Raw genomic sequence first — 26,483 nt, 5'->3', positions numbered from 1 at the left:
CGGAGCATGCCTCCTGCCTCTCCCTGTCAGGACAAAAGTGGGGAAAGGGGTCTTTCCTGGCCCCCAACCATCAGGGCCAGGGCAGCCACCTCTGGCTGATGTCACAGCAGGCCTCCAGCCAGATCCTGAGTCTGTTTTCATTCCTACTCCATGAGATGGGAATAATTAATGAGAAACAGAGAGGGACAGGGAGGAGAGGTGGAGGGACAGAGCTGCTTGCCTGTCAGACCTGTGCCCCCACCTCCGAGCTGGAACCCTATACCATTCCTGGACTGGACTGACAGTGCCTTCAGCACCTGGGCCCCCACCCTTCTACCTTCCCGATCCCGGCTCTCCTCTCTCCCTTCCTCGCTCTAAGGAAGGCCTTTGCTGTGTGCAGAGCCCCTCTGAGCGGGGAGAGCATCACTCAGAAGTGGCCCAGAAAGGGCCTGGATGTACCATCCAGGTGCAGCATTTTTAGATTCCCCTCGGCCCTCTTCCAAGGTATCCTGATGTAGAGGGAAGAAAACAGAAGCATGGATGGCTTGTCAGATTCAGATCTTGTTTTGCCATTGACTGACTCTGTGACCTCAGACAAGCCATGTAATCTCTCTGAGCTCTTCTGTGGAACTAGGGATAGAATGAATCATGTTCTCAGACACGCTTGAGGGCAAATGCAACTTGCAGCAGAGAAGAGGTAGAGCAGGGGACTACAGAAATAGCAACCTATGGGGTGCCCAAAGGACACTGTGGAATTGTAGAACTGCTGGGAACAGGTGCCCAAGACTGGCTCTCAGGGTTATGGGAAGCAGATGGCCCCAACTGGGGATGAATTATGGGGAATGAAAGGCTTAGTCAAGGTCACATATCCATGACCCTATTCCTTCCCCATCCTCTGAGTTGGAAGAGGAAGGAGGGGGGTCGTGGACATATGACATTGATCAATAAACTACCCTGCTCTTACCTGTCCCAGGACCTTTGCATATACTGCTCTCTCCTCCCCTCTTGCTAACTACTAACAGCCTCCAAGGCTTACTTCAAGTCACCTTCCTGGGCAGTCTTCTTTGACAGAATTCCTAGCCTGGGTCCCTTCCTTATAGTACCTGGTGTTTAACTCGCTGTAGCATTTACATCATCATATTAGCTGATTTATATACTAGTATTAGTGTCCCCTCTGAGCTATGGGTACCTCCAGGGAGTGGCGATATTGCCGGTTTATCTCCGTTTCCCTAACTCCACACTCTGGGACTGGCATATGGACAGGTTCAATGACGGTCTGTTGAATAAATGAATGAGTAAGGGAGAAAGTGAATAAAGATATAGTCAGGGTCCGATGCCAAAAAGTTAAAGGTACCTGGAGGGTAATGGGGGCCCCAGCTCTCTTTCCTAAGCAACAGATAACTGGTTAGAGGGCCCCCAGCCTTGCCCCAAACTAGCTCAAGTCCCTAGAGGTGTGATTTAATCCCATAAGGGTAACATTTGCCCCGACTTGTGATTATATATACATTTCTTTGTAAGATGGTTTGAACAGCCTCCATGTCCCTATTAGACTGAGGTCTGTCTGTTCTTGCTCTTCCCAGTGTCACTGGTGTCCAGCACAGTGCCTGGCACATAGTAAATATCCAGTAAGTATTTGGAGAATCAATGAATGGGAAGAGAGCCCTCCAGGAGGGGAGCAGGATCACTGGGCCAAAGGGAGAAATGAAGAAACCAGGCTTCCTCAGCAGCTTGCTGCCTTCTTTCCCCCATAACGAGCTTCTGCACTCTCGTGGCCTTCAAATCACCCAGGCCCCAGCAGCCTGTTCTCAGGAAGTGGTCCAAGGCCCGGGCTAAGCCTGCATCAAAGCGTTTGGCATCCCCATGGGTGGAATGGGGTTGGTGGATTTCCCCAAGAGCTTTGGTGCCTTTGAACCCTGCGAGTGCCAAGCTGTATTCAGCGTTTTCCTACCTGTTCCTGTATTTTCTTTAAACTTCATGTTAATAAAAATAGTCGCTGACATTTTTGAGTACTCACTGTGATCCTGGCCCATCCTTCACATATACCAACTGACTGGTGTTTGTAACCGTCTCCTGAGGTAGGAATGATCACTGTATCTTTTTCTAGATCCTCCTGAGGCACAGAGAGGCCCACCTGCCCAAGGTCACAGACTAGGAAGCTGGGCTTTGACCCTAGTTCTGCCTGTGCTCTAAATCAATCGTTGCCAACCGGCCGTCCAAGGACCACCGAGGTCCCAAAGGTCGGCGACCGCTGCTCTAAATCTATGCCTTTCCCACTGCCCTACCCCAGTGGCTCCAGATTTTTCAGGTTTTAATCCAGGACTTGGACATCCAGGCTTAGATCTAAGGGCTGCTCTCCAGGTTCCTGCTTCCTGGGGCCACCCTGGAGGAGAGGGAAGCAGTCAGAGGCTAGAGCAGCCTAGAGCAGCATGTTCTTCTTACTTGTCCCTACAAAGTTCAGGCCCAGGGAGGGGCACAAAACAGGTCATTTGGGCCTGCGACTGCCTCTCTGGGGCAGATAGGATTGGGGGGGGGGGATAAGAGACAGTTGCCTACCCCCAAGCCTCAACACCTCTCCCCCCCCCACCTCCCGCAACTCCAAACCTTCCCTTCCCCCCCCCCCCACCCCCCCACACACACACACACTGGCTTCCCTTTTTAAGCACTAACTTGGAAGATCTAATCATTTATCCCCAGGAGTGTGTGTAATTAACCAAGACTGGGCAGATTCAGACCTCACTCCCCCTCACTCCTTATCTGCCTCCAGGAAAGCCAGGCCCCTCCTGAATACCCACATTCTTCCTTTGCTGTAGTCACAGCCCACCCCTCCTCGCACCCCTGCTCAGGGCGTGCGGCCTCACACAGGTTGCTGGATTGGTTGGTTCAGCAGCCAGGGTAGGAAAGCACTTCCGGAAAGGGGATGGCTTTTGTCCTTCCTCCTTTGCATCCCTTCCCCCACCACCCTTCAGGGCGTGAGGGTTGGAAGGTGGGGCCAGGGAAGGTCCTGTAACTGAAGACTTGTGAACCTGAGTAAGGGAGGTGACTCGGGGACAGGGTGTGGGTGTGGCTTTGGTTGTGGCGTGCCCCAGCCCGCAGTTTCCGTGTGTGTGAGCGAGGTGTGCAAGGGGGTGGGGCTTCCAGGCCAATGGACACACGTGGAGGGAGGTTATGGGCTCCAGGCACATCCAGCAGAGTACCTTACGCACCCTGGATTTCTGGGGCCAAGATGTCCCTCGAAATCTGCAGCCTGGAGATGTGGGGGCCCCACCGCACACAACAAGTGACCGTGGTCAGTGTGTGGCTCCCGCGTCCTCCCCCCCAATTCCCCACTTCTCTGGTGCTCCCAGTCTAAGATCCCGCCCTTCCTGCGAACCCAGTAGGGGGCGACGTCTTACCTCTTCCGGCAGAGCCCCTAATCCATACTCCCGCCAACATGGTTAGAGCAGCATAGGGCGGCGAGGGGGTCGCTCCAGGAGACCTGGGCCACCGACCCTCTCCCGTCCCAGAGCCAGAGCAGCCCGAGAAGTAGGAAGTGGATACTTGCACGGGAGCTGGGAGCACCCCTCAGCGCCCCCCCACCCCACCCCGTTATCTGAGCCTTCACCCCGGGAATGCGGCGCAAGGTGTGCCGGGCGCCACCGGGCATCGCGTCCCCTCCCCCCGTGGCCGGCGACACCCCGCGCCCTTGACAGCTCCGGCGCCTAAGCCCGCAGCGACCCCGGCCCCGCATCCTCCTCCTGCCCCGCCTCCTGCAGAGTTCCCCAACCAGGCAGACAGGAGGCCCCGCAAAGGAGCCCAGCCCCACCCCCTCCGCGCCCCGGGGTGCCGTGGGGCGCCCCTGCCCGGGCAGCCACTGCGGCGTGGCGCGGGCTCCGTGGCGGGCATGCTAAGCAGCGGGAGCGGCCGGGAGCCTGCGCAGCGCGCTCCCCGCGCCCCGCCTCCCGGGCTCCCCTCTCCCTCCCTCCCAGGCAGCCGGCCGCGGGGCACCGAACAAAACCCTCCATCCCAGACTCCAGGCTGCCTCTGTCCTCCAGGGCCTGGTCCCCTGGGCCTCCAAGCCCGCAGCCCCTCCAACCCTAGCTAGCTATCACCCCAATTGGAATTCCCCTGCGGGCTCGGCCCGCCTGGAGGCGTCCAGGGTGAGGAGCTTCATCTGATCCAGAAGGCTTTGTCCACGCCCCTCCCCCCACCGGGCCCAGCCGGCGGAGCTCTAATCCCGGGCCGTGCAGGTACCCGGGGAACCTACTCGATGCCGCGCGCAAGGGGTGTGCTGTACTGTCCAAGAGCCCCTCTGGACGCTGGGCAAGCGACTGCACCTGCAAGCCCCCTCCCTGCTCCCACTCCCCCATCCCCACGTTCTCTCCTTTGACATTTCCAGAAGCTGTTTTCCTGACCCTCTCCCTGGTTCTTATTATTTATCCTCTGAACCTTTCCAGTGTGCAGGCTGTCTTCGGGTAGGGAAACCCCAGCCCCAGACCTCCTTCATTTGGCTCAGCGACTTTGGGCAAGTTTCTTAACCTCTCCCTTTCCCCCTTCTGTAAAAAGAGATAAACATACTTCCTTCCCTGGCGCTGGGTTGTTGTGAGATTAAATACGATCTGTGTCTACATGGAGCATTTTAGCCCAGTGCCTGGAGCGTAGTAAATGCTCAGAAAAGAGGAGCCACACGTCTGTCTGGGCTGATGTTTGCTGAAGGGAGCTGGCCTCTCCAGCTAAATACCATTGTCCCTAGCCACGTGACCCTGGGATCGGACCAACCCGCTCTGCCCTCAGCCACTTGAGACAATGGGTGTAAAAGGATGGTGTCTGTAAAACACTAATTAGAACCCCCCCACCACCACCTCCATCCAGGAACTCTGGGCCTTAGAGGGAGCTCCGGGGTACTCTGCACTCTGCTCTGCTGTCATCACCCACTGCCAATACGTTAGACGCACTGATGATAAAGCAAAACAGGGAAGTCGAGCCTGGATCTGGTCTCCCAGTGACTCCAGGAAGTTCTGAAGAGCTGGCACCCCGGGACATGAAGTTGAGGGCACCAGGGAATCCCACCTTGGGAGTGGAATAAGAAGGGGCAAGAGAATCATCTTACTGCCTTTATTCCGCTGAAAGGCCCAGCTGGGCCCACTGCAGGGCCCAGGGCCAAGCTTTTACACGCTCACCCACGCTCTCTGCACACACACACACACACACACACACACACAACCCATGTCTGGCTCTGAGAGTCAGTCTCTGGGGGGGGGCAAGGGCCGCTCCTCAGCCTGCCCCTGCCTGCCCTTTTATGACAGCACCAAGGGCGGGGGTGGGGCAGGGCCCCTCAGCCCCCAGAACAAGTCCCTGTGCAAACTGGAGGCGCCAGTTGGCTTTGGAATGGGGGTGTCACATTTCCCCATTCCCGGAGTCCCCTCCTCCAGTTCCTGAGGGAGGGACTGCTCTCTTCCTACCTGGGGGGCCGGACCCCTGCCAGGGCTGGGCCCTATGGAACCCAGGCTTATCCCCAACCTGCCCTTGCCAGGGCCTCCACTGAAGAACAGCCACGTCTGAAGCAGTGGGGGATCCCCCACTGGAGAACAGGAAGGCCTGGGCCCCCCGAGGGGCTTGAGGAGGAGTCATCACCCCTCTGCTAATCCATCTTCAATATGAAGAGGTTTTGGGCACACCTTCCGGGGAGGGAGCACAGGCCTGGAGGAGAAGTCCTAGCGTGGGCCTCCCCAAACGTTCATCTTCTGGGCCGCAGCCGATGGCCGGGCACCCGAAAGTCTAAGAGTCCAGCCTGCCGGTCAGGGTCCCTGTGTAGTCCTTGCGGGGCACGCACACCCGGTGGGAGCTGGGTGTCAGACCTGCACCGGCAGCGTCTGGTTCATCTGCAGCCGCATGTCCTGGATGCTGCTGAGGATCTTCTTCTGGTGGCCAGCCAAGGTGACTCCGATCCGGAGCAGGTCTCTGCAGAAGGACCGAGGGCAGGGTCAGTCTCTCCCCTTCTGCTCACTACCCTGTGCCCAGCTCAGACCCCCCTGCCCTGCCCCGGCCCTCCAAATCTGAGGCGCACTCACTCTGCGGTCATCTGAGCCACCAGGTCGAAGGATGCAAACCCCGCACTGACGAAGCTCTCCTTGTACCGCCCCATCTTAATGGCATCCAGCCAGTCCCCAACGGTCGTGAAGGTTGTGTAATCCGGGACTGTGCGGTCCAGGAGGGGCTGTGACATGCTGTGGGCGAAAAGGAGGGACCTGGTAAGTCCTAAAGACAGAGGAAGCCGGGGTAGGGCTGCTGGCTTAAGAGCAGGGTCGGAGCAGACGCAGAGGTACTGACCCAGACTGGGCGCTGGCAATGACCTTCAGACTGGCAGCGTTGCGGATGAGTTTGTCCAGGGTGTTGACAATCTGGGAGAATTTGGGTCTGAGGTTCCGGTCCCGCACCCAGCAGTCCAGCATGAGCTGGTGCAGCGCTGTGGGGCAGTCCATGGGTGGGGGCAGCCGGTAATCCTGCTCCACGGCATTGATGACCTGAGCAGAGAACACAGGGAGACCTGGAGTGAGCAACCCACTCCACCCCCCAGCCAGCCCCCACCCGCCAGACCGCTCTGGTCCCACTCACATCCTGGTTGCTCATGTCCCAGTAGGGTCGCTCGCCATAGCTCATGACCTCCCACATGACGATTCCGTAGCTCCAGACGTCGCTAGCGGAGGTGAACTTCCGATAGGCTATGGCCTCTGGGGCAGTCCAGCGGATGGGGATCTTTCCACCCTGGTGGGGGGGGCACATGCCCTTCACCCTATGACTCCGGGCTGATCCCCAGCCCCGAGCCTGGTTGGCCCCGCCCCCAGGCTCCCTCCCAGCTGCTTGCTGTACCAGGGAGCTGGTGTAGGTGGGATCAGAGGGGTCATCCTCCAGGAAGCGGGAGAGGCCAAAGTCCGAGACTTTGCAGACCAGGTTGCTGTTGACAAGGATGTTGCGGGCAGCCAGGTCGCGGTGCACGTAGTTCATCTCGGACAGGTATTTCATACCAGCAGCAATGCCCCGCAACATGCCCACCAGCTGGATGACCGTGAACTGTCCATCGTTGAGCTGGAGGCAACAAGCAAGCTGAATCAGGCCCAGGGCCTGCCCAGCGCCTGCCTACCCACCCTCTCCAACTCCTCCAAGACTGCTTTGCTTATCCTTGCGAGCATGTCCAGAGGGCACTGAGAGTAAGGAAGCTGCCCTACTGTGTGGCGGGCATCTTTATACAACATCTCAATCCCCGTGAGGACCCAAACAGATCCAGCACTCCCATTTAACAATCAAGGCAGCTGGACTCAGAAGGTAAGCAAAAGCCTGAGGTCACACAGGCAGGGGGGACGAGTCGGGGTGCGAACTGGGGTTTCTCTGGCTCCGAAGTCCCTGCTGGTTCCCTTAATAAACATATCATGGACTTGAACAGGGTCGGTGTGACTTGTGGGAGGAAGTGGTTTGCCCAACCCATCTTTTTCGGGGCAGGAGACAGGCAAGGGGCCGGAGGCTGGCTCTTACCCGGAGGAACGAGTCCAGGGCACAGTTCTCCATGAACTCGGTGAGGATCATGACTGGCCGACTTTTGGTGACCACGCCCTCCAGCCGGATTATGTTGGGGTGGTCAAACTGGCCCATGATGGAGGCCTCGCTTAGGAAGTCCCGTCGCTGCCTCTCGGTGTAGCCCACCTTCAGCGTCTTGATGGCCACGAATACCTCCCGGCGGCCGGGCTGTTTCAGTCGACCCCGGCACACTTCCCCGAACTCCCCTGCAGGGCACAGGGCACAGGTAGTAAGCTATTTCTGGAATGCTCCTACCCAGCCTGCCTCCGCCCTCCCCTGGGGTACCGCCCCCCCCCAATTCCCATTGTGCCCCTGGGGACTCACCAGCTCCAATCACCTCCTCGATCTTGACGCAAGACACATCGATCTCCTTGGCGAACTCCCGCACGGCCTCGTTAGGGTCCTCGTAGGTAAAAGGGTCGATATAAACCTTCATGCCAGGAGCGACTAGAGGAAGAAAAGGCGGGTGTGAAAGGGGGCGGCTCTTCGGTGAGGAGACCGGGTCAGTCTGCCCCCTCAGGCTGTGGGAGCACAGGTTGTGACCACCCTGCTAAGCCAGCTCCAGATTCCTCTGTCAAAGCCACAGCTGCCCCCTCCCTCCCCACCATCCCCTCTGTGAGAACCAGGGACCATAAAAGGCACCTAGGATTCTTCTCCTTTCACCCTCATCTCTCATCATGTCAAAGCCTCTCTCACATCTGCCCCTCCCCTCATTCACACCGCTCCTGTCCTTGTCCAGGCCTTCAACACTCCAGCTATTGCAATCGCCTCCCAGCCGGGCTCTCTGCCTCTGGACTTTTCCCACCAATCTGCCCGCATACCTGTCTCCCCAAAAACAATACTCTCATTGTATCGCTCCCCGGCATGAGAGCCTTTCCCATTACCTATGGTGGAGTCAAGTCCCAACTCCTCTGCCTGCCTTTCACGACCCTCCAAGGACTGGCGGCCAGTACCTCACCTCGCTTCCCAGCAGCTGTCAAGCCAGTCTTCTCACTGCCCCCACAGTTGGGCACTCTCCCGACCCCACCCACGGCCTTCCAGAGGCTCCTCCAGCCAGGAATGCTCTCCCCTCCACGTCTCGAAACCCTACTCACCCGAAACCCTACTCATCCCGCCAGGCTCAGCTCAGCCCCAGGCCACCTCCTCCAGGAAGCCTTCCTCCTCTCTGAACCCTTACCGCCCTTGAAACAGGAACACCCAGCTTAACACTGAATTATTCTCTCATTGTTTCCTATGTGTTCACATCTTGTCTTCTTCACAGGACTAACTGCCTTTGAGGACAGGGGTCACGCCTCATTCATCTCCTGAGGCTGGTGGGAGGGAGGCAGGGGCTCAGGAAATGGCACTGATTGGAAGCAGGAGGAGGCATCTATCTCCAAGCCCTGAGGGGACCGAGGGAACGTACGGAGACACACTCACTGTATTGCTGCAGCTTCTCCGTGTATTCTGAGTCAGAGCCATGGCGCTGTTTCCTAGAGGGCGGAGGAGAGGGAAAGGAGGCCTGAGACAAGTCTCACAGCAACCTTGCTTCAGGGGACCCGAGGGCACACAGGAGGGGCAGCGTGCCTGGGGGCTGCGGGGGAGGGGGTGGCCCAGTGCCTGGTTGTAAGGTTGGTGGATAAACAGCTCTGCCCGTGGCTTCGGGGGATGCGGAGGGGCCTAGGTGAGGATGTGGGCGTGGACTGGAGAGGACCTTTCCAGCAAGGAGAGCCGGGGCCCAGGAAGGCTGTGGCTCGGGGTGTGTGTGTGAGGTGGGCACTGATTCACCGGGGCACTAGGGTACTAAGACAAGCCCTAGTCAGCCATGGGAGCAAGCGTGGGCCCGGGCGTACCTGAGGCAGACGACGGCAATGACCACCACAGCCACCACGAAGACAAGCCCGGCCGTGGCCGAGCCCACGATGAGGGGCAGCTGCTCCTGGAGCTGCAGGGCGCTGGAGCCTGGAGGCGGGAGGGCACCGGTGAGGGGAGGGATGGGACGTGTGGGCTGGGGCGCACGAATAGGCACAGCGAGGGATGTACCTCTCTCACTTGTGGTCTCAAACTCCGCCGGGCGGCTGTACTGCCCGTAGCCGGCGACGGTGCGGGCGCGGACCTGGACCACGTAGCGAGCCTCGGGCCGCAGCCCGTCCAGCTGCACGGAGTTCTTCTGGCTGGTCACCGTGGAGGCGATGCCCTCACTCTGCACCACCGGGGGGAAGGAGGGTCTCAGCGGGTTCTGAAGGCGGTCAGCCCCTGCCCACCCCCAGGCCCATCCCATGACCCCCACCCCCACCCCCGACCCCAGGATCCAAGGCCTTGTTCCCAAGGGTCCCTAACACTCTCTGGGTGTAATCTCCTTGTCCCAAGGCCGCCTCCTGCCCCGTGAGGCTCTGACCTTCTCAAAGTACTTCATCTCGTAGTCCAGGATGACGCCGTTGGGCCGCTCGGGGGGTGCCCAGGACAGGGTCAGGCTGCTGCCTGAGCTGCTGTGCAGGTGGAGTGTAGGCACTTCGGACGGGGCTAGGGGAAGAGTGTGGGGGAGGGGGAGGTTCACCATAGGTTCCTCCAAGGACCCAGGTCCCACGGTCCCCCCTAGTGGCCCGTTGGCAGGCCCTAAGAAACCCCAACCCTGTCTGGGGAAGGTGACCCAGGCCCGACCCTCCCAAGTGCCCTCCTCACCAGCCTGGTTGGTGGTGATGTTCACAGCCGCGTAGCGGGGCGGCATAGGGCTCTTGCCCGAGACGCCATTGACCGCCTGCACCTCAAAGGTGTAGCGCGTGTGGGCCAGCAGGTGGCTGATGTGGACCCGGCGCTCCGTCAGGCCCAGCTGCCGAGGCACGAACTCGACGTTGTCATCGCAGCGGGAGCAGGCCGAGGGGCCCCCGGCCCCAGGGCCCCCGTGGCACTTCTTGCAGATGACATTGTAGAGGAGGTCGTCCCGGCCGCCCAGGTCCCGGGGCTCACTCCACTCGAGGATCAGCGAGGTCTCGTTCACATTGGAGATCACACCCCGCGGGGGCGATGGCACGGCTGCAGAGGAGGAGGAGGGAGAAGGCAGAGAGCTAAGGGACCTAGGACTCCCCTTCTGCACAGAGTTCCTGCTCCCTCCAACCTGCCTTTCCCTCCTCGCCTTCGCCTCTGTGTTAATACCTCTGTGTTTCCCCGAAAAGAAAACATCCTCCGAAAATAAGACCTACTTACAGGTTTCCTTCTGAGTGAAATAAATATAAGGCATCCCCCGAAAATAAGGCCCCCCTAGGCTCTGTCTCAGAATGAAAATTAATTTACCGTAAACTCTGTGAAACCTAAACTGCAAGAAGTTGTGACTTGGGTGAAGAATCCATGGGAGAAAATCCCTGACAGCTGCATTGCAAATGCACTGCGAGCAGGCTACCTTGACAAGAAGTACTCATTTAAAGACAGTGCTATTGCTAAACATGAGAGATTTGGTCCACTGATTCTGAAAGAAATGGAGTCACAAGAAATTCACCAGGAAATTCAGGAATTGGATTGTTATGATGATGTTCCAGAAGATGATGACATGATTGTCATTGAATAAATGAGTAAATTCTTGATACTGTAGGATTCACAGTTTGTCTGGTTTGTGTTGACAACTACCGTACTACCGTACTGTATACAGGTAAGAAATTTCCTTTATTTTCATTTAACAATAAATGTGTACCGTATTCTTCTTCATGGAAAAATAAGACATCCCCTGAAAATAAGACCTAGAGCATGTTTGGGAGCAAAAATTAATATAAGACACTGTCTTATTTTCAGGGAAACAGGGTAAGCAGAGTGCCTTTCCTACATGCACTTCTCCATCGGGCAGACTCCTGGTGAGATGCCACCTCCTCCTGGAAGCCTTCCTAATTCACCCTCTCCCTGCCCTCTGCACACCCACAACACAATTCCTGGGCATCCCTCCAGCCCAGCACTTAGCACATTATATGGTCATTATCTGCCTTTATATCTGCTTCTCCCACCAGGTTGCCTTTTGGGCGGTGACTGTATCTTATTCTCTTCCACATCCCTGGTGCCTGGCACCATGTCTGGCACACCAAAGGCCAGCGCAGGGAGAGAGCGGGAGGCCAGGCGACTCCATGGATGTGAGGACTGCTCAGTGGTGAGAGCTGGGCTAGGAGAGCCACTGTCCAGCACAGAGGAAGGTGGACCAGAAGGCCCCAGCTCGTTCCTGATGTTCAACAGCTGGTAGGTGCTCATTAAACGTGGGTGGAAGGACCGGTCACTCCCTAGCTGAGCCTCAGTTTCCCCACATGGAAAGCGGAGATGTTCATCGTGACCGTGTGGGCCCTCCCGGGCTGGCCGGCAGAGGCAAGGCCCGGAGCCAGAGCCTGTGCGGGGGCGCGCTCACTCACTGGTGCAGGCACTGTCGGCGGAGTCCGAGTCCGCGCGGTAGAAGTTATTGTGGCAGGTGCAGATGCTGGCGGCTGGCGAGGTGGTGCGGCTGTTGGAGGGGCAGGGGAGGCAGGGCCCCTCTCCCTGCTTCGCCTTGTAGCTCCCCGGGGGACAGGCTGCGGGGGGGGGGGGGGGGGGGGGGGGGGGGGGGGGGGGGGGGGGGGGGGGGGGAGAAGGGCGTGCTCAGCTCCCTTCCTTCTCCGCAGACACCAACCCTCCACACCACCGTGAGAACCTGGCCCTTCCCCAGCACCTTCCAGACTGTGGGGGCCACGCTGGTATTGCCCAACTCCCACTGCAGCTACAAAAGGCCCTTTTTCCCCGTGGAAACCCCACGTCAGCGAATTCCTCCCTGACCCTGCCCCCAGCCCGGTGCCCCGATGCTGAAGACTTCAGCCTGGACAGCTTGGGCCTGTAGAGACAGGGCAGTGGGGAGAGCCACTAACGAACTGGCAGCACCCTCTGCTCCAGTGGGCTGCCCCCACCCCTCTCCGAGGCCCGAGGGAAACCCTAGGACCCTCGAGGCATGCCAGGACAGACTGGAGGTGGGGGCCTCCGAGCTTCACAACCAGCTTCTCTCCCCACCCGCCAGGCGCAGGGCAGCAGCTTCTTTCTGCCCTTAGGCAGGGCTGAGGGCAGAAGAGGGGTGAGGAAAGGAGAGAAAGAAAAGCAGGCAGGAGAGCTGGGGTCACCTGGAGTTCAGAGGCCTCACAGCATCCACCAGGGGAACCTCATGCTTCAGAGAGCCCAGAGCTGGATGCCTGGACACACCTTCTCTTCTGCTATCTACCACCTGCGCTTGGGCCCTGGGCCCTGGGCTCTGTCTGATCTATGACGGCCATATAACTTATTATTCAAACCAGAATATTCCCAGAGTTAAAGGGGTCGTTAGTAATAATCATGCTAGGACAATGGGCATAAACTAGGGATGCCCTGGGCACACGAAAGCAGGTGGCCACCCTCTCCACAAGCACTGCCTCTGGGGAGATCATCCAGAGTGTGGAATGCCCGCCCGGGGTTGGGGCTACGCGCCTTTCCCTGGGGTTTAATCTCCCCTCACGAAGGTGATATTCCATCCAAGCTCCTTTGAGCCAGTGGGGGAGGGGGCAGAGGCCAGGCCAGCCTGGTTGCCATGGGAACCAGTATGCATTTCCTGCCAGGGACCTGCAGAGTGTTCGCCCCTCTTCAGGCTGTCAGGCTCATCACCCCCACCACCTTTCTCCACTTAGAGAGAGGAAGTCTGGGGGCAGGTTCCCTTAGAAAAGTGAGAGGGGCCTGGTAAGGCACTGTTCACCTTCTCAGGACAACACCCAACCCTGGCCCTCACAGACAGGTTGGGGCAGCCAGCCCCTCCACTTAGGGGCTACGCCTAGGGCCAGCTCCCATCCCTCAACAGAACCGGACAAAGGCCCGGGCACCTTGTGCTGCGTGGTAGAGCGCTGGACAAGGCTTTGGGCCCAGCTCCCACGATCCCATCTCGGAGGCCTTGGGTGCAGAACCTCTCTGAGACTCAGTTTCCTCATTGGCAAAATAGGGAACATAACTGGCATCAGCCTCAAAAGGTTGTGGTGAGACTCAATTAGGGGAAGCCTAGTAAGACGCTGTAAGGTCTTAGGAGTACACTGCAAGCCGCCAGAGACAAGCCTCCTGACCTCCTCGCGTGAGAAACACAGACAGAGCAATCCCTGGTCCCCGTGCACCCCAGGGCTCCCGAGAGTCCAGTGAGCTCCCACAGCATCTGTGCCCACCACAGGCCAGGCACGGCGCCAAGGCTTCATGGGCATCTATTCAGGTAAGCCCCACTCCGCCTCCACAGAGAACCCGGTACTGTCCCTGTTCTGCACATGCGGAAACCGGGGTTCAAGAGTTAAGCCAGCCGGGACCGGTTTGGCTCAGTGGATAGAGCGTCGGCTTGGGGACTGAAGGGCCCCGGGTTCGATTCCGGTCAAGGGCATGTACCTTGGTTGCGGGCACATCCCCAGTAGGGGGTGTGCAGGAGGCAGCTGATCGATGACTCTCTCTCATTGATGTTTCTGGATCTATCTCTCTCCCTTCCTCTCTGTACAAAAATCAATAAAATATATTTAAAAAAAAAAAAAAAAAAGAGTTAAGCCATTTTCCCAAGGTCTCACAGGGCAGAGGCAGGACACAGGCTTCAGAGGCTGGGTCCCTGCCCACTGTGCTAAGTACCACCTTTCAGGGAGCAGATAAGACCCCCAAGGTGAAAGGGCCAAGCACATGGTATTTCCCCACAGCTGTATTTCCAGGGTGCGGCGTACCCTGGGGCTGGGACAAACAGGCATCTTTGCCGGCCTCCGGAGTCTCTGACTAGATTCTCTGACTAGATTCTCCAGGGTCCCCTGGCCCAGAATTCTCCCATCTCCCTTCCTCTCTATTTAGTTTCTTTTTTTTTTTTTCTTTCTTTCTTCTTTTCATCCTATTACCTCTCCTCATCGTCTCTCCTCAGCTCCCTCCTTGCAGCAGCACATTCTCTGCACCTGATACCCCTCTTCCCTTCCCTCCCCCACCCCAGCCCTGACACCAGACTACCTTGCCTGGCAGGTAGGAAGCAGCGGACAGGGGGCAATAGGCGGCTGTGGCCCAAGCTCTTCCCTCCCTCTGCCCTCCCCCCCACCCCCACCCCCACCCCGCCCAGGCAAGTTCCCACTCACCACGGCACTGGGACTCCTTGGCAGCTGGCTCATGGCCGGTGGCACAGGTGCAGGCGCCCACGGGCACCATCCACTCCCCATCCCCGTTGCAGTAGAGCTTAAGCGGCACCGACACCTCCACAGCGTTCGCGATACAGGTGCCGGGGGCAATGACCAGGGAGGTGGGCTCGGCCCCAGTGAGGGTCTCCGGGAAGAGGGCGAAGCCCGCGGTGGTGGATGCACACTTCTTGTAGAAGGCACGCACGGAGATGAGCGACATGCAGGCGCCCTGGTCCTGGAAGGCCAGGTAGAAGCCGGCCTTGGACAGCGGCCCGAAGCTGCGCACCTTGGTGTTGACTCGGCCGGCGTCCAGCCTGGAGAAGCTCTCGTCGGGCGCGATGGTGTCCACCTTGACGTAGGGGTTCTCCATCCAGAAGGGGGAGGAGGCCGAGGCCACGTCGCTGTCGGCCTCGTAGTAGAAGAGGTTGAAGGTCTCCTTGCAGGAGCCGGGGATGTTGGGGATGCTGTTGCAGTCGCGCACCGTGAACTTGAGCTCCACGTAGACCCGCTGCACGTCTCGCCGCCAGATGAAGCCCGTGCGGAGCCAGTTGTTCTGGCTCGACTCGTGCACGTTGCACACCTGGTACGTGCGGATGGGGTTCATGGCCTCGTCGTAGCCACTCACCTCTTCCCACTGCGCACGGGCCGAGTGAAAAAGACAGGGAGTGAGCGCCAACGTCTGCCAGGTGCGCGCCACATGCCCAGACCTGCTATCTTCACTCCACAGAGACGCTTCGGCAGTGCGGCAGCGGAACACACCGGCCGTCTGGCTTCAGATCCCAGGGCTCTGCATTGCCGTGTAACGCTGGGCAAGTCCCCGGACTTCCCCGTGCCTCCGTTTCCCCGCCGGTAACGCGGCAAGAACAAAGACGTGCGAGGGATAAATGGCTTTAAGTGAACGGAGCACTTAGGGCACTCGATAAATACTATGTGAGTATTAGCCGCAATGTTTATTATCTTTGCGCCTTCGTGCCATTGGCTGTAAAAAGGGGCTGAGTGGGAGTAAATGAGGCTAGGAGGAAGTAAAGCACGTAACGTCCTTGTAACGGTGCCTGGTACAGAGCAAGCATTCAATAAAACGGGCCAGCACACTTATCCTTTCCAACAGCCCCATGAGAAGGTGTATCTGCTGTCCCCACTCTAGAGAAGCAGTAGTCAGGGCTCACAGAGGCAGGGATTTGCCCACGCTCACTCTGTCAGGCCTGGCGGCTGAAGGCCTGCAGTGCCACCAAACCCTATTGTCCGGGGCTTCGTGGGGTTACGGAGGCCAAGTGGGGAGGTTAATTAGTGATGTCAGGATTATAGGAATCTAGTAATCAAGAAATGGAGGCCCAGAAAGGTAAACTGCCTTGCTCAAGGTCACAGAGCAAGTTCCGAGATCTGGAACCAAGGTTTCCTGGTTTCCCAAGCCAGTGCTCTTCCCAGGGACCCAGGAAGGAGGGAGAGAGTCAGGGCCGACAAGCAAAGGGCTGTCAGGCTGGAGGGGGATGGGAATAGCTGAAGACAGGCTGAGGGGTGGGTAGAGAATGGGACAGAGATCATGTATGTGGGAGGCAAGCAGACACAGGCAGGCTGGAGGATGAGAGATGGGCCATCAGGCAAAGAAGGCAGGCAACAGGTGAAAAGGATGCAGATGCTGCGGGAAGTGAAACTGACAGGCAGAGCGAGAGCGAGAGGGAGAGAGAGAGGGAGAGGGAGAGGGAAAGGGAGAGGAAGAGGGAAAGGGAGAGGGAGAAAGAGCGTGCATGCCTTGTTCTTTAGCCCTGGTATGGCCAGGAGGACGGATGCTGGGCATGCAAGGAGCAACCAACACTCAGGAGAGACGGTGAGGAAGGAAGACTCACCCCACTTTCTGGATGAGATGTCCACGCCAACTCAGATGTCACCCATTTTGTGTCCATGAGGGTCTCTGGGGGAAGCAAACAGAAGAAAAAAGGTCAGGGGCCAAGCTCAGGATGGGAAGGAAGAGGACCCCCAGGAAAAGCCAAACACGAGACCAACTCCCCCCCCAGGCACCACCCCACCCCTCCCCTAAGTCCCCAAAACCCCCCAGCTCCCCTGCCCTGGAGAAGACCCTGCCGCCCTCACCAGAGATGTCACAGCCCCTGGGCCCCTGAGATGTCAGGTCAGGCCAGCTGAGCGTGGGTGTTTGCTGCTGACCCTGGGCCTGGGTTAATGAGGCAAGAGCCGGGGCCAGTTCACACACCTCCAGTCTCGGCTAATCTCCACACAAAGGGCCAGCAGGGCCTTTATTCGGGAACAAAGGGCCGTGTGCTTCAGACCCCGCTGCCCAGGCCTCCCCTGACTCCATTCCCAACACAAAGGCACAGCCCCACACAAGCTGGGGAAGGGGAGGGCAGTCACAGGCCAGAACCCACTCCCCCTCGGCCCCCCTCCCCCTCAGCCACCCGGGGGATGGGGCAGGAATGACCCAGACCAGCTCCTTGAGAGCTAGTGCAGTTCCCCCCACAATCTTTAGGGAAAGGTACTGTTGGTATACACCTTTCACAGGCAAGAAAACCAAAGCTCAGATAAATGCATGGCCCCGTGTGCAACTGCTAGGAGTTGAGGTGAAGGGCTGGAAGGTGGTGGCTCAAATCCAGGTCTATCTGACTCCACAGCTAACCCCTTACCCAGGGCACACTCGCTGCAATGTGCTCCTCTGTAAAAGAGGAACAGGGGAAGCTGCTGTGTATCCTTTAAGTCTCAACCAAGCTGTCACCGCCTCCAGGATGCCTTCCCTGAATCCCTTAGTTAGGCCTGGGTGCCTTCCTTGGGCACCCAGAGCTAGGGGCTTTGCCACAGAACCAATCCTTTTCTGACTTGTGGTTCTTTATCTATTTCTTCATGAATGTTTCTGACATAAAACTTGCTCCCCTCAGAACCTGGTTCTGGGCTCTGGCTGGACAACGCTGCTCTCTGACAGCGTGACCCCAAGATCAGACCTAGGAGCGGGGAAAGAGGGCAAAGAAGTGTCAACTCCTTTCTTACAGCCTAGAAGGCAGGGCAATCAGCCATCCTCCCCTCGAGTCTGAGCTGGAATGGGGCACAGTCACCCCAGAACCTCTGGAGGCCCCTCCATCAGCAGTGGGGCAGGCCGAGAGCACCCAGAGGGAAAAGACCCGAACCCCACAGGCTCCAGGCTCGCCGCCTTGCTCAGTTTCCTGCAGAGGGGTCTGAGCTGAGGGTGGTGGAGGACGCAGTTGTGGCCCTGGGGCCCCACGGAGGCCATGGGGGAGCCAGGCAGCAGCCTTTCACGGTGAGTGAGGCCCGCCCTCTCCCTGCAGCAGCGCTGGTCCCCGGGGTCAGGCTGCAGGTGAGTCCTCCCAGCCTTTGGGTCGGTGGCTGGCCGGATAGGTCCCTCTGGCAGACAGACACCAACAGTGGGAGGGAAGAGGGGATGGGCAGAAGCAGGGGCCCTGAGAGGAGCAGGGAAAGAGGCTGGCGGCCAGAGCAGGGGCCTCCTGGAGGCGGTCGGTGGGCGGCACCGGGCAGGAGAGATGTGAGATGTGAGAGTCGGGGCGGGCGGGACCAGACAGCTGGGATGGCCGGCGGCGCACGACAAAAGACAGCGAGATGGAGAGACAAGGAGGCCCAAGGAGACAGAGGCAGAGTGGGAGGGTGCCAAGCGGCCTCCTCCCCGGCCAGCAGTCCCAAGTAGCGTCCTGTCCCTGGGAGCCGGCCCAGCCAAGCGCACCCCTCCCCCAGCCCGCCAGCCAGTCCGCCTGCTAGTCTGCCCGCTGCCCGCCCGCCCGCCGCCCGCCTGCCGCCCGAGCAGGCAAGGCTCCCACCGCTCCCTGGACTGCCTCCCTCCTCCCTCTCTCGCACTTCCTTCTGCTCAGCCTGTGCCAAACCCATCTGGAACTGTTTAAACCCAAATATTCGGCCCCCTCCCCCCTTCAGCCAGATTCCTCCACAGTTTAAAACAAGCCCTGCGCTGGCTCCGAGGGAGGGAGTGGAGGGAGGAGGCGTGGGGAGGTGGGAAGAGGGGGGTGGGCAGGAGAAAGGGGAGGCTCTTCATTTCTGTTTAATTTCTGGGGAGAGAGCGAGGGAGGGAGGGGATCGGCCCTTGGCCATCGCTCAGCCTTGGCCATCGCTCAATCTCCGCACATTTTTCCCATTAATGAGGAGGGGACTTGGATTTCGAGTCATGTGTGCCTGAGGAAGGGCTCCGGTCACCCCGATGAGGAGGGGGCTTGCTCTTTCGGGGAGAGGAGGGGTTGGCTTCCTTCAGCAAGACAGAGGCCCGAGGTGCCTGTGTCCCAGCCTCAGGAGGGGTGTGTGTGTGTGTGTGTGTGTGTGTGTGTATGTGTGGTGGGGTGCAGAACCCCCCCCCCCCCCGCATCTGTGGCACTGGGAGGGAGAGACCCAACCCAGCAGAGCCCACCTTTTTTCTGCTACATGGTGTGTGTGTGTGTGTGTGTGTGTGCTTGTGTGTGAGCGTGCGTGCGCATGCGTGTGCTGGGGTTGGGGTAAAGGATATGAAGTGTGGGGATGAGGACAAAAGAAAAGTGAGCGAGCAGTTTCTAAACTCTCCAGCTGTTGCCTGCACCCCTGCCCTCTCCTCTGTTCCACCATGTGGCTGCTGCAGCAGACCAGAGAGTAGCTGGCCACTCCCAGATACAGGATTTGGTCAAGCAGAGAACCCCCCCACCCCACCCCCAAAAGCAAGCAGGGAAATGGACCCCAGGTCTGGGGCCTTCAATGCTCAGAAATGAAGCAATTGCACTTTCCAAGCGACAGAGAGAAGCCACGTGGCAGCAGCTGTGTGGCCCGTGCCTGTGCACACACATACAGATACACACATTTCACCCCGTTCTCAGTGGCTAGGTTCATCCCCCACCACGGGGGCCGAAGAGTGACAAGTCAACACACAGGGGCGCCGAAAACACACAAAGCCTCAGCTGCCCGAAGACACTCGCAGCTTCACACACAGCCATGGCCTGTCTCTCCCAGACGCTCGGATGCACATGGCACAAACAGATTAGTCTTCTCTAGACGCTCACATGCAGTGAAACTTTCCTACACACAAATTTGGCTTGCCTTACACCAAGAGTCACTCTTACAGCCTTCACATGTGCAGATTTCCTGAGACATAGGCAGTACACAGAGGGACACACACCCAACTGTACATTCTCCTCACACACTCGGCTGCACACACTATTGCCAGCCACAAGGCACCGTTTTGAGGGTAGCCAAGTGCAAACAAAAACACCCATTTTCCTGTACAGACTCTTACGTAGTCACACACACTAGCATCAGCTGCACACACACACACACACGGAGGCCCATTTGCCCTGAGACATGTCACAGGAGCATACAGACACAGTGTGAGTTTGTATAAAGCCTCAGAGGTTCATCCTTCATGCACACACACACACACACACACACACACTGCAAATACAGTCTTTCTATGGGAAGAGTTGGGCGGGGGAGTGTGTGCTAAGAAAGCAGTGGTACTGGGCAGCCTGGACCAGACCTGCTTCCTGTTACCCTGGCACCTGCTGGAGCTGTCACAGGTCACAAGGGCGGGGGTGGCACAGGGGCATGAAGATGGTGCTTCTCCAGGTAGAGAAGCCACTTCCCTGCCAGCACAATGGCACTGTCTGCAGGCCCCTGAGCCATTGGGGAGGGGGTGGCATCATGAAGAGATCTAGCCCTGGGAACTTCAGGCAACACTTCCACACATAAGTGGGGGGCCCAGCATAGGAAAACGGGGCAGCTGGCCTGTGTCTGAGAGCCTCACTGGGCCACCCTGGTACAAGGACACCAACTAGGAGCCTGCCACCTGCCCTGGTCGCACCTGCCAGGCCCCACAGCACCCTACCCCGAGGGACAGGGGTGTCAGGAAAACTCAAGGAACCAAAAAATTCCAGAGACAAGCAAGAGGCCTCCAAGCCAAATTCCAGCCCAGGGACCCTGAGGTGGGGAAAAGGTCTTTCCCCAGGGCTGGGGCAGCAGAGGGTGCAGGGGCAGATGGACAGAGGGGCTATGGTCTGGGTGAGGAGGTGCATCCCAGAGTCCTGCCTGCAAAGAGAGAATGAACTTCATGCCATCCCTGAGTTGCACCACCCCCCCCCCCCACACACACACACACAACACGGGGTCCATATCTCAGCCAACCAGCTCCAGGAATCTGTCCCCCGTCTCCTCTCATGGTACACATGCATGCACCAACCTGCACACTTGGGCTGGTTAGCCTGAGGAGAGAGGGGTCTTGGGGGAACCCTGCCCTGGGGCCCGGAGGAGCGAATCTCACCCAAGGCCACCTCCCCCATCCACACGCCCCCGCTGCAGCAGCCCTCCAGTTTGGGAAGGAGGAGGAGTGGGGAACATCTCAGAACAGAGAACATATTTTGCTTTTCATTCTTCCCCTCAGATCATGGGGATTTATAATTAAATAAACCTGAGAGGGAGGCGAAGGGAGGAAGAGGCGCAGGGCAGGGGGCCCAGATGCCTTGGTGCTCACCCATGCCCCCACCCCGGTCCTGACCCTGCCACCCAGCCCCGAGGATGGATGGAGAGCTGGCCCTTAGGGGAGGCCTCTGAGCCCTTCCCGGGGATCCAGGTCACCGTGGGCCTGGCCAGGAGTCTGGGGACAGGAGGCAATAGGAGACCTGGCGCCAGGGCCAGCCCCCAGGGCAAGGGGCCTCACCCACCCCATCAGGTGCCCAGCTGTACCCGGGCTCCCTCCCCACACTCTTCCCTCCCCCAGCTGCCCGATCCCGACAAACCAGTTTGACTCAGCACAACAGGCAGGGCTACAATTTTAAAACTATGCAGAGGCCTGGTGATTCAGCCTCTTCGCGCTGTTTAATTAGTATAAGGCCGGTGGCGGCGGCAGCGGAGGGTGGCGGTCGGGCAGCTTCGGCGTTAGCTCACGGCCACTGGGGCCGTGGCAGCGGCGGCAGCGGGAGCTCTGGCTAAAGGGAAGGCAGTGGCAAACAAACTGGTTCCCCAAATGCCCGCCACTGTCCCTCAGCAGCAGCTCTTCGGTGTGCCAGCTCAGAACAAACAGGGACGGGGAGTGGGGGCCACCAGAGGCAACTCAAACAAGGGAGCCAGCCACACAAATCCCAGGCTGTTGTCCCCCGCCCCCTGGGCCAGCACCCACACAGGGGCCAAGGCTGCCGCCCGAGAAAGAGCGGGACTCACACCCGGCCCCTTTCCCTCAGGGACCGATTCCCCTGCAGCCGCAGCTCAGCTACCGTGGGGGCTCGGCCGGCCGGGAGGGGGCTGCGCTGGCTTCCCATCTCGCTGTCCTTTCTCTTTTCTCCAAAGGCTCTGGCATTTCCCACAGGGGCCTCCGCATCCTCTCACAGGTATGAGGGACCTACGGTTCAAGCAGCCTTCCCCACCCCACACCCCGTTCCCGGTCTGCTCGCCTGCTGGGTCCCACTCCTATAGCCATTCTTGGTTCTGAGACAGAGAAGGATCCCGGCTTAGGACACTAGAGAGAGCATTTACTCGAAAGGAAAGTGAGCAACAAGGTGGCCTTGTTTCCCTGTGTCAGCGGGTAAACCCGAGGACAATTGTGCGTGTGTGTGTGTGTGTGTGTGTGTGTGTGTGACCTCGAGCGTGTTGGGGGGTGGGGTAATCCATCAAAGGGCCAAAGGAGGGGTATTTCTTCCACCAGGGAGGACAAGCTAGTGGGCTCCATCCTCACAGAACGCGAATGCAATCCCTTCGATACGGAGTTTTCCTGAACCCCAAGTGTGCAGGGTGGGAAGAGCAACCGGTACTAGGCAGTGTCTAATGAGTGGGTCCATGAGGGGCAGCACCCTTAGGCCAAGGACCCTGAGCCTAAATATAATGCCCTCCTCCCTGAGCCTAAATATAAGCCCCCCTCCCCCCCCCCATCCCCCCGTTTCCCCCTGCAAGAGCCAAAGTCTCCCGTAGGCCCAGAGCAAACTGGCAAAGCCAAATGGAAGGCTGGGGAAGGAGACTGGAGCACCCCGCCCGCCTGCCCCTAAAGCTTGGGGCGCTGAAGAAATCCCCAGTGCTTGCTCTCTGGTCACAGCCCAGGACCTCCAACTCTACCCATCCCAACTCCCAGCTCCAGGACAGGAGTGGGGGACAGGCTAGAGTCAGAGCCGGCTCTCTTCCCATCCTTCCCTTCCCCATGTCTCTTTCCAGTGATTGCCCTCCGACGGGGTAAGGACACAACATAAATTTCCACTTCTGAGGTTCCCCAAGGAGCAAACCCTAGGGTAGTAATAACAATAACAGCGAATCCTTGAATAGCCACAGCTCCGCGCTAAGAACTTTACACACATTAAGGATTCAATAGCCACAGGAGGTGGGCACTCTCCTATTCCATCTCCCTGTGAGGGGGAGCTGGAGGGGGAGTAGGGGTACGGGCAGGGCTAGGATCGATGCCCTGAGGCATCTCTCCTCTTCCTCTCATTTTCTCACACACAAACTCAAGACACGAGGGTCTGAGGTTGGCAAAAGGAAGTGTTGAAAGCCACCCTCTGCTTCCTAGGGGCACACTGGCCCAGGCGCTCAGAGCTGAGGGGGCGGGAGAGGGATGGGAAGAGACTACAGCTCATCAGGTCTCTGCCTCCTAGCCAGCCCCTCAGGTCCTCGGTCTCCAGATGCCAGCTCCTGCTAGGGGCTGCCGCAAATTGTGAGGGGTGAAAGGGATGGGGACAGAGAGGAAAAGACAGAGTGTGGGGGTGGGGGTGGGGGCGAAGGCGGGAAGAGGGGGTGGGCAGAGACCACACACCCCCACCCTAATCTGGGCACCAGCACCCACCACACCCACAACAAGGGCCCTGAGGCCCGGCACACACAGCCCCATAAGCAGCGTGTGTGCCTGTGTCGCCTCTCCTGGGCTAAGACTCAGACCTGGGAACTCCATCAGGCTCCCTGGCTCACACCCTTGAGGCAATCAACAACAAAGCCCCACTCTGGTTTCTCACGCCAGCGATCCTATCACACACATGTGGATGAGTGTGCACAAGTGTGGGCGCGACCTTGGTGTGTCTGTCTGAATTTGCATGTGTCCACCGGAGGGGACTCGGGTCTGTCAGCACCGGCGGGCTCAGAGGTAAAAGGGGGGGTAGGGGTCCATAGGAGAAAATCAGGAAGCACCCGAAGATGCCTTTCTCTGTGTTTCTTTTTTTTTTTCCTTCCAACCTTTAACTTTACCCATGCTGAGCATGTGAACAAATCAAGTTACACTGAAGTCGTTATTGTTCTTCAGCTAAGAAAGTGGCTAGATCTGTTAAAGATATCAAAACATAAGGACTGCCTTTATGCTAATGTCCCCCAAATTTCAGGGGGTGCCCTTCCCTCCACCTTACAGAAGGTTTTTTTCTTCCCTCATTTTAATGGCTGGGGCATTTTGCAAAGTGTGTGTGTGTGTGTGTGTGTGTGTGTGTGTGTGTGTGTGTGTCGTTTGCGGCCAATGTCAGCGCCCCTGTCCCTGGCAGGCCGGTGTCAAGTGGCCGTGAGTGAGCTCCCTCGCCAGCGCCGACAACACTCGGGCCGTTCATCCAAGTACAGCCATCGGGGAGCTGGAGCTACCCTCTCAGCAGCAGTCTTGGCAGGGCTCACAGAGGCTATTGAGAAGCCCGGCCTTCCCCACTGGGCTAATGGGGAAGGCACAGGGCTCCATCCAGAGCTACGTGGGGCAAGCCCCACCACCTCAGGGGTTCCATGGAGACCGGAGCGCTGGGGGGTGTCCTGGCAGAAGGTGGAGGCGGGGGATCCTCAGAGCAGTGTGCAGCGCCCGTAACACCTCAGGTGCAACTGGCACTCAATAAAACCATCAACAATAACAGGCCCCCGCCTCTCCACCCCCGCTGCCACCCCCTGACAAAGCGGGGTGCACTCCTTCACACGCTCACAATGAGCTCCAACGGGTTCCTAACCAACGCCGTCTTCCCCACCCCACCCCACCCCAAACCTGGGGAGTCCCGCTCCCCACCGCTCTGCCGCAGCCTCGGAACCTGGCTGGGGTCGCCCGCACGACCTGGCCTCCCCGAGGTACCGAGGGCCCCGCTTCCCCGCGGGGTATTCGCTGCACAAGTGCACGGCGCGGCCGGGACTCGCGGAGACAGACGTTCGAGTCCAGCGGCCCGCAATCGTACAGCCCGTGCAAGTGCCGGCCTCGGACCCAGCCGGAGCCTCCGCGGCGCCTCGGGGGGCGCCCTCGCCGCCTCTCCTCCCGCCCCGGGAGCGGGAGCGGGCGCAGGTGGGGGACCCTCCTCCGGCGTGCGCTCAGCCCGGATCGGAACCACACTGCGGGCTCCCTTCAGCCCGCGCCCGGGCGACCGGAGCGCCTGCACCCTCTCGGGCGCGCCCCCCGACGCCGCTCACCTTCGAGCGCGTGGCAGCCGGCGGGCAGCAGCAGCGGCAGCAGCAGCAGCGGCGGGAGCAGCGGCAGGCGCGGCGGCGGCGGCGGGCGGGCTCGGGCCATGGCCGGGGGCGCTCCGGGAGCCGGGCCGGGCCGCGCCTCGCCGCGCCGGCGGGGCTGCGGGCGGCCGCCCGGGGGAGGGTCCGCGCTTCGGGCTCCGCGGCGGGCTCGCGTCGCGCACAGTCCCCGGGAGGTCGGTCGGGCCGGGAGCGGGTGCAATGCAGGCGAGCGGCTCCGGGACCGAGGCGGCAGCGCCTGGAGCCGGCGATGCTGGCTGGCTGGTCGGTCTCCCGCGGGAATCCGGACAGACCGGTCCAGGAGGATTGGGCGCTGGAGAGCTCGGAGCCAGAGGGCTTGGGGAGGCCAGCCGGAGCGAGAAGGAGCGCAGGTGGTCGCGTCGTTCGGGGTGCACGGTAATCCGGGGTACGTCGCGGGCTCAAACTCGGATCCGGGACTCGGGGTGCGTCAGGGGTCCGAGGACGGGTCTTGGCTGCGCCGCTCACGTACTCACTTCTGCTATGCCCGGCGCTGGCGCGGCCGCTCTGGGCGAGGGGGGCGGGGACGGCCGCCTGCCCGTCAGCCCCGAGGCCCGCCCCCAGCCCCCGGCCGCCCACTCACAGGCCGCCAGGCGGGCGGGCTCTGCCCCGACCGCGCTCTGCGGGAGCTCAGTTGGCGGCACCTCCAGCGAGCCCATCCTCGGGGTCTGCAAGACCTGGGGTGGGCGGGGCCGAGGAAAAGATGAATTAGATTGGGCGGAGCAACGCCGTCCATCAGATGGAAAACCCGCCTCCCGTCGCCTGTGGGTGGTTAGTAATCGAGGAGCTGCTACCCAGGTACAATGAACCGGGGGCGCCCTCCTGTGGCCGGTACATGTCCAGAGCCGTCCCCCCACGTGGCTGTCTTTTCTCCAGGCACATCCAGACCCTAAATTCAGCTCAGGTACTATCAGGAGGCACTCACCTCCAAATGTCCTGCGACCAAAGCCTTCCCGCTCATTCATTCATTCATTCATTCATTCATTCATTTTTCAGCCGTCAATTCATCCTTCTTTGAGCCAAAGACTCCAGTACCTGGCTACAGCAATGGATAAGACAGAGGTGTGTGTTCTTTTCCTTGGAGCTACTTTAGTTGGTGGAAGCAGGCATGAAGTCATCACAGCCGAGAGTAACAGGTATTATGAAGGAAGGACAGAGTTACTAGAGCATATGTGAGGGGGATGGCTATGTCTGGCCCTGAGGAAATTACATTCAAGCTGAAATATGAATGATGAATAGGTGAAGTGTGTGTGTGTCCTGGGAGTGGGGGCGGTGGCTGTTTCAGGGCAGAGCAAACACTCTCTGTGTGAAGTCCCAAGCTAAGAGAAGCTGCTATTCATGGAAGAAACCTGAAAGAAGTTCAGATCTTGAGTGCAGAGTCTGAGAAGGGCTGGAAAGGGCTTAGCAATAGGTATGGAAGAACCAGAGGGAATTTTTTCCAGAATC

At 59.2% G+C, this 26,483-nt stretch overlaps 1 protein-coding gene across 3 annotated transcripts; it reads right to left on the bottom strand.

The window, feature by feature from the left end:
• Positions 1–5,059: 5,059 nt before the first annotated feature.
• On the bottom strand, positions 5,060–25,657 carry EPHB3 (EPH receptor B3). 3 transcript variants are annotated; one of them, XM_036445583.2, is made up of 16 exons: positions 24,966–25,655; positions 16,484–16,548; positions 14,601–15,273; positions 11,889–12,044; positions 10,189–10,539; positions 9,905–10,029; positions 9,550–9,709; positions 9,360–9,468; positions 8,947–8,999; positions 7,852–7,974; positions 7,486–7,733; positions 6,826–7,041; positions 6,571–6,720; positions 6,286–6,479; positions 6,027–6,182; positions 5,060–5,916 (listed from the first exon to the last, which is right to left on the bottom strand). In XM_036445583.2, the coding sequence occupies exons 1-16, from the start codon at positions 25,063–25,065 to the stop codon at positions 5,808–5,810; spliced, it is 2,988 nt and encodes a 995-aa protein (XP_036301476.1). In that variant the 5' UTR covers positions 25,066–25,655; the 3' UTR covers positions 5,060–5,807. The 3 variants fall into 3 exon arrangements, with proteins under 3 accessions (XP_036301476.1, XP_036301475.1, XP_036301478.1); XM_036445582.2 differs by having other exon boundaries at positions 6,571–7,041; positions 24,966–25,656; XM_036445585.2 differs by lacking the exon at positions 11,889–12,044 and having other exon boundaries at positions 6,571–7,041; positions 24,966–25,657.
• Between the last annotated feature and the right edge of the window lie 826 nt (positions 25,658–26,483).

Source organism: Pipistrellus kuhlii, unplaced genomic scaffold (assembly GCF_014108245.1).
Source record: "Pipistrellus kuhlii isolate mPipKuh1 unplaced genomic scaffold, mPipKuh1.p scaffold_m20_p_2, whole genome shotgun sequence".
NCBI lineage: Eukaryota > Metazoa > Chordata > Mammalia > Chiroptera > Vespertilionidae > Pipistrellus > Pipistrellus kuhlii.
The sequence above is the reverse complement of the archived record's forward strand: the minus strand, read 5'-3'. Positions and strand labels throughout refer to the sequence as shown.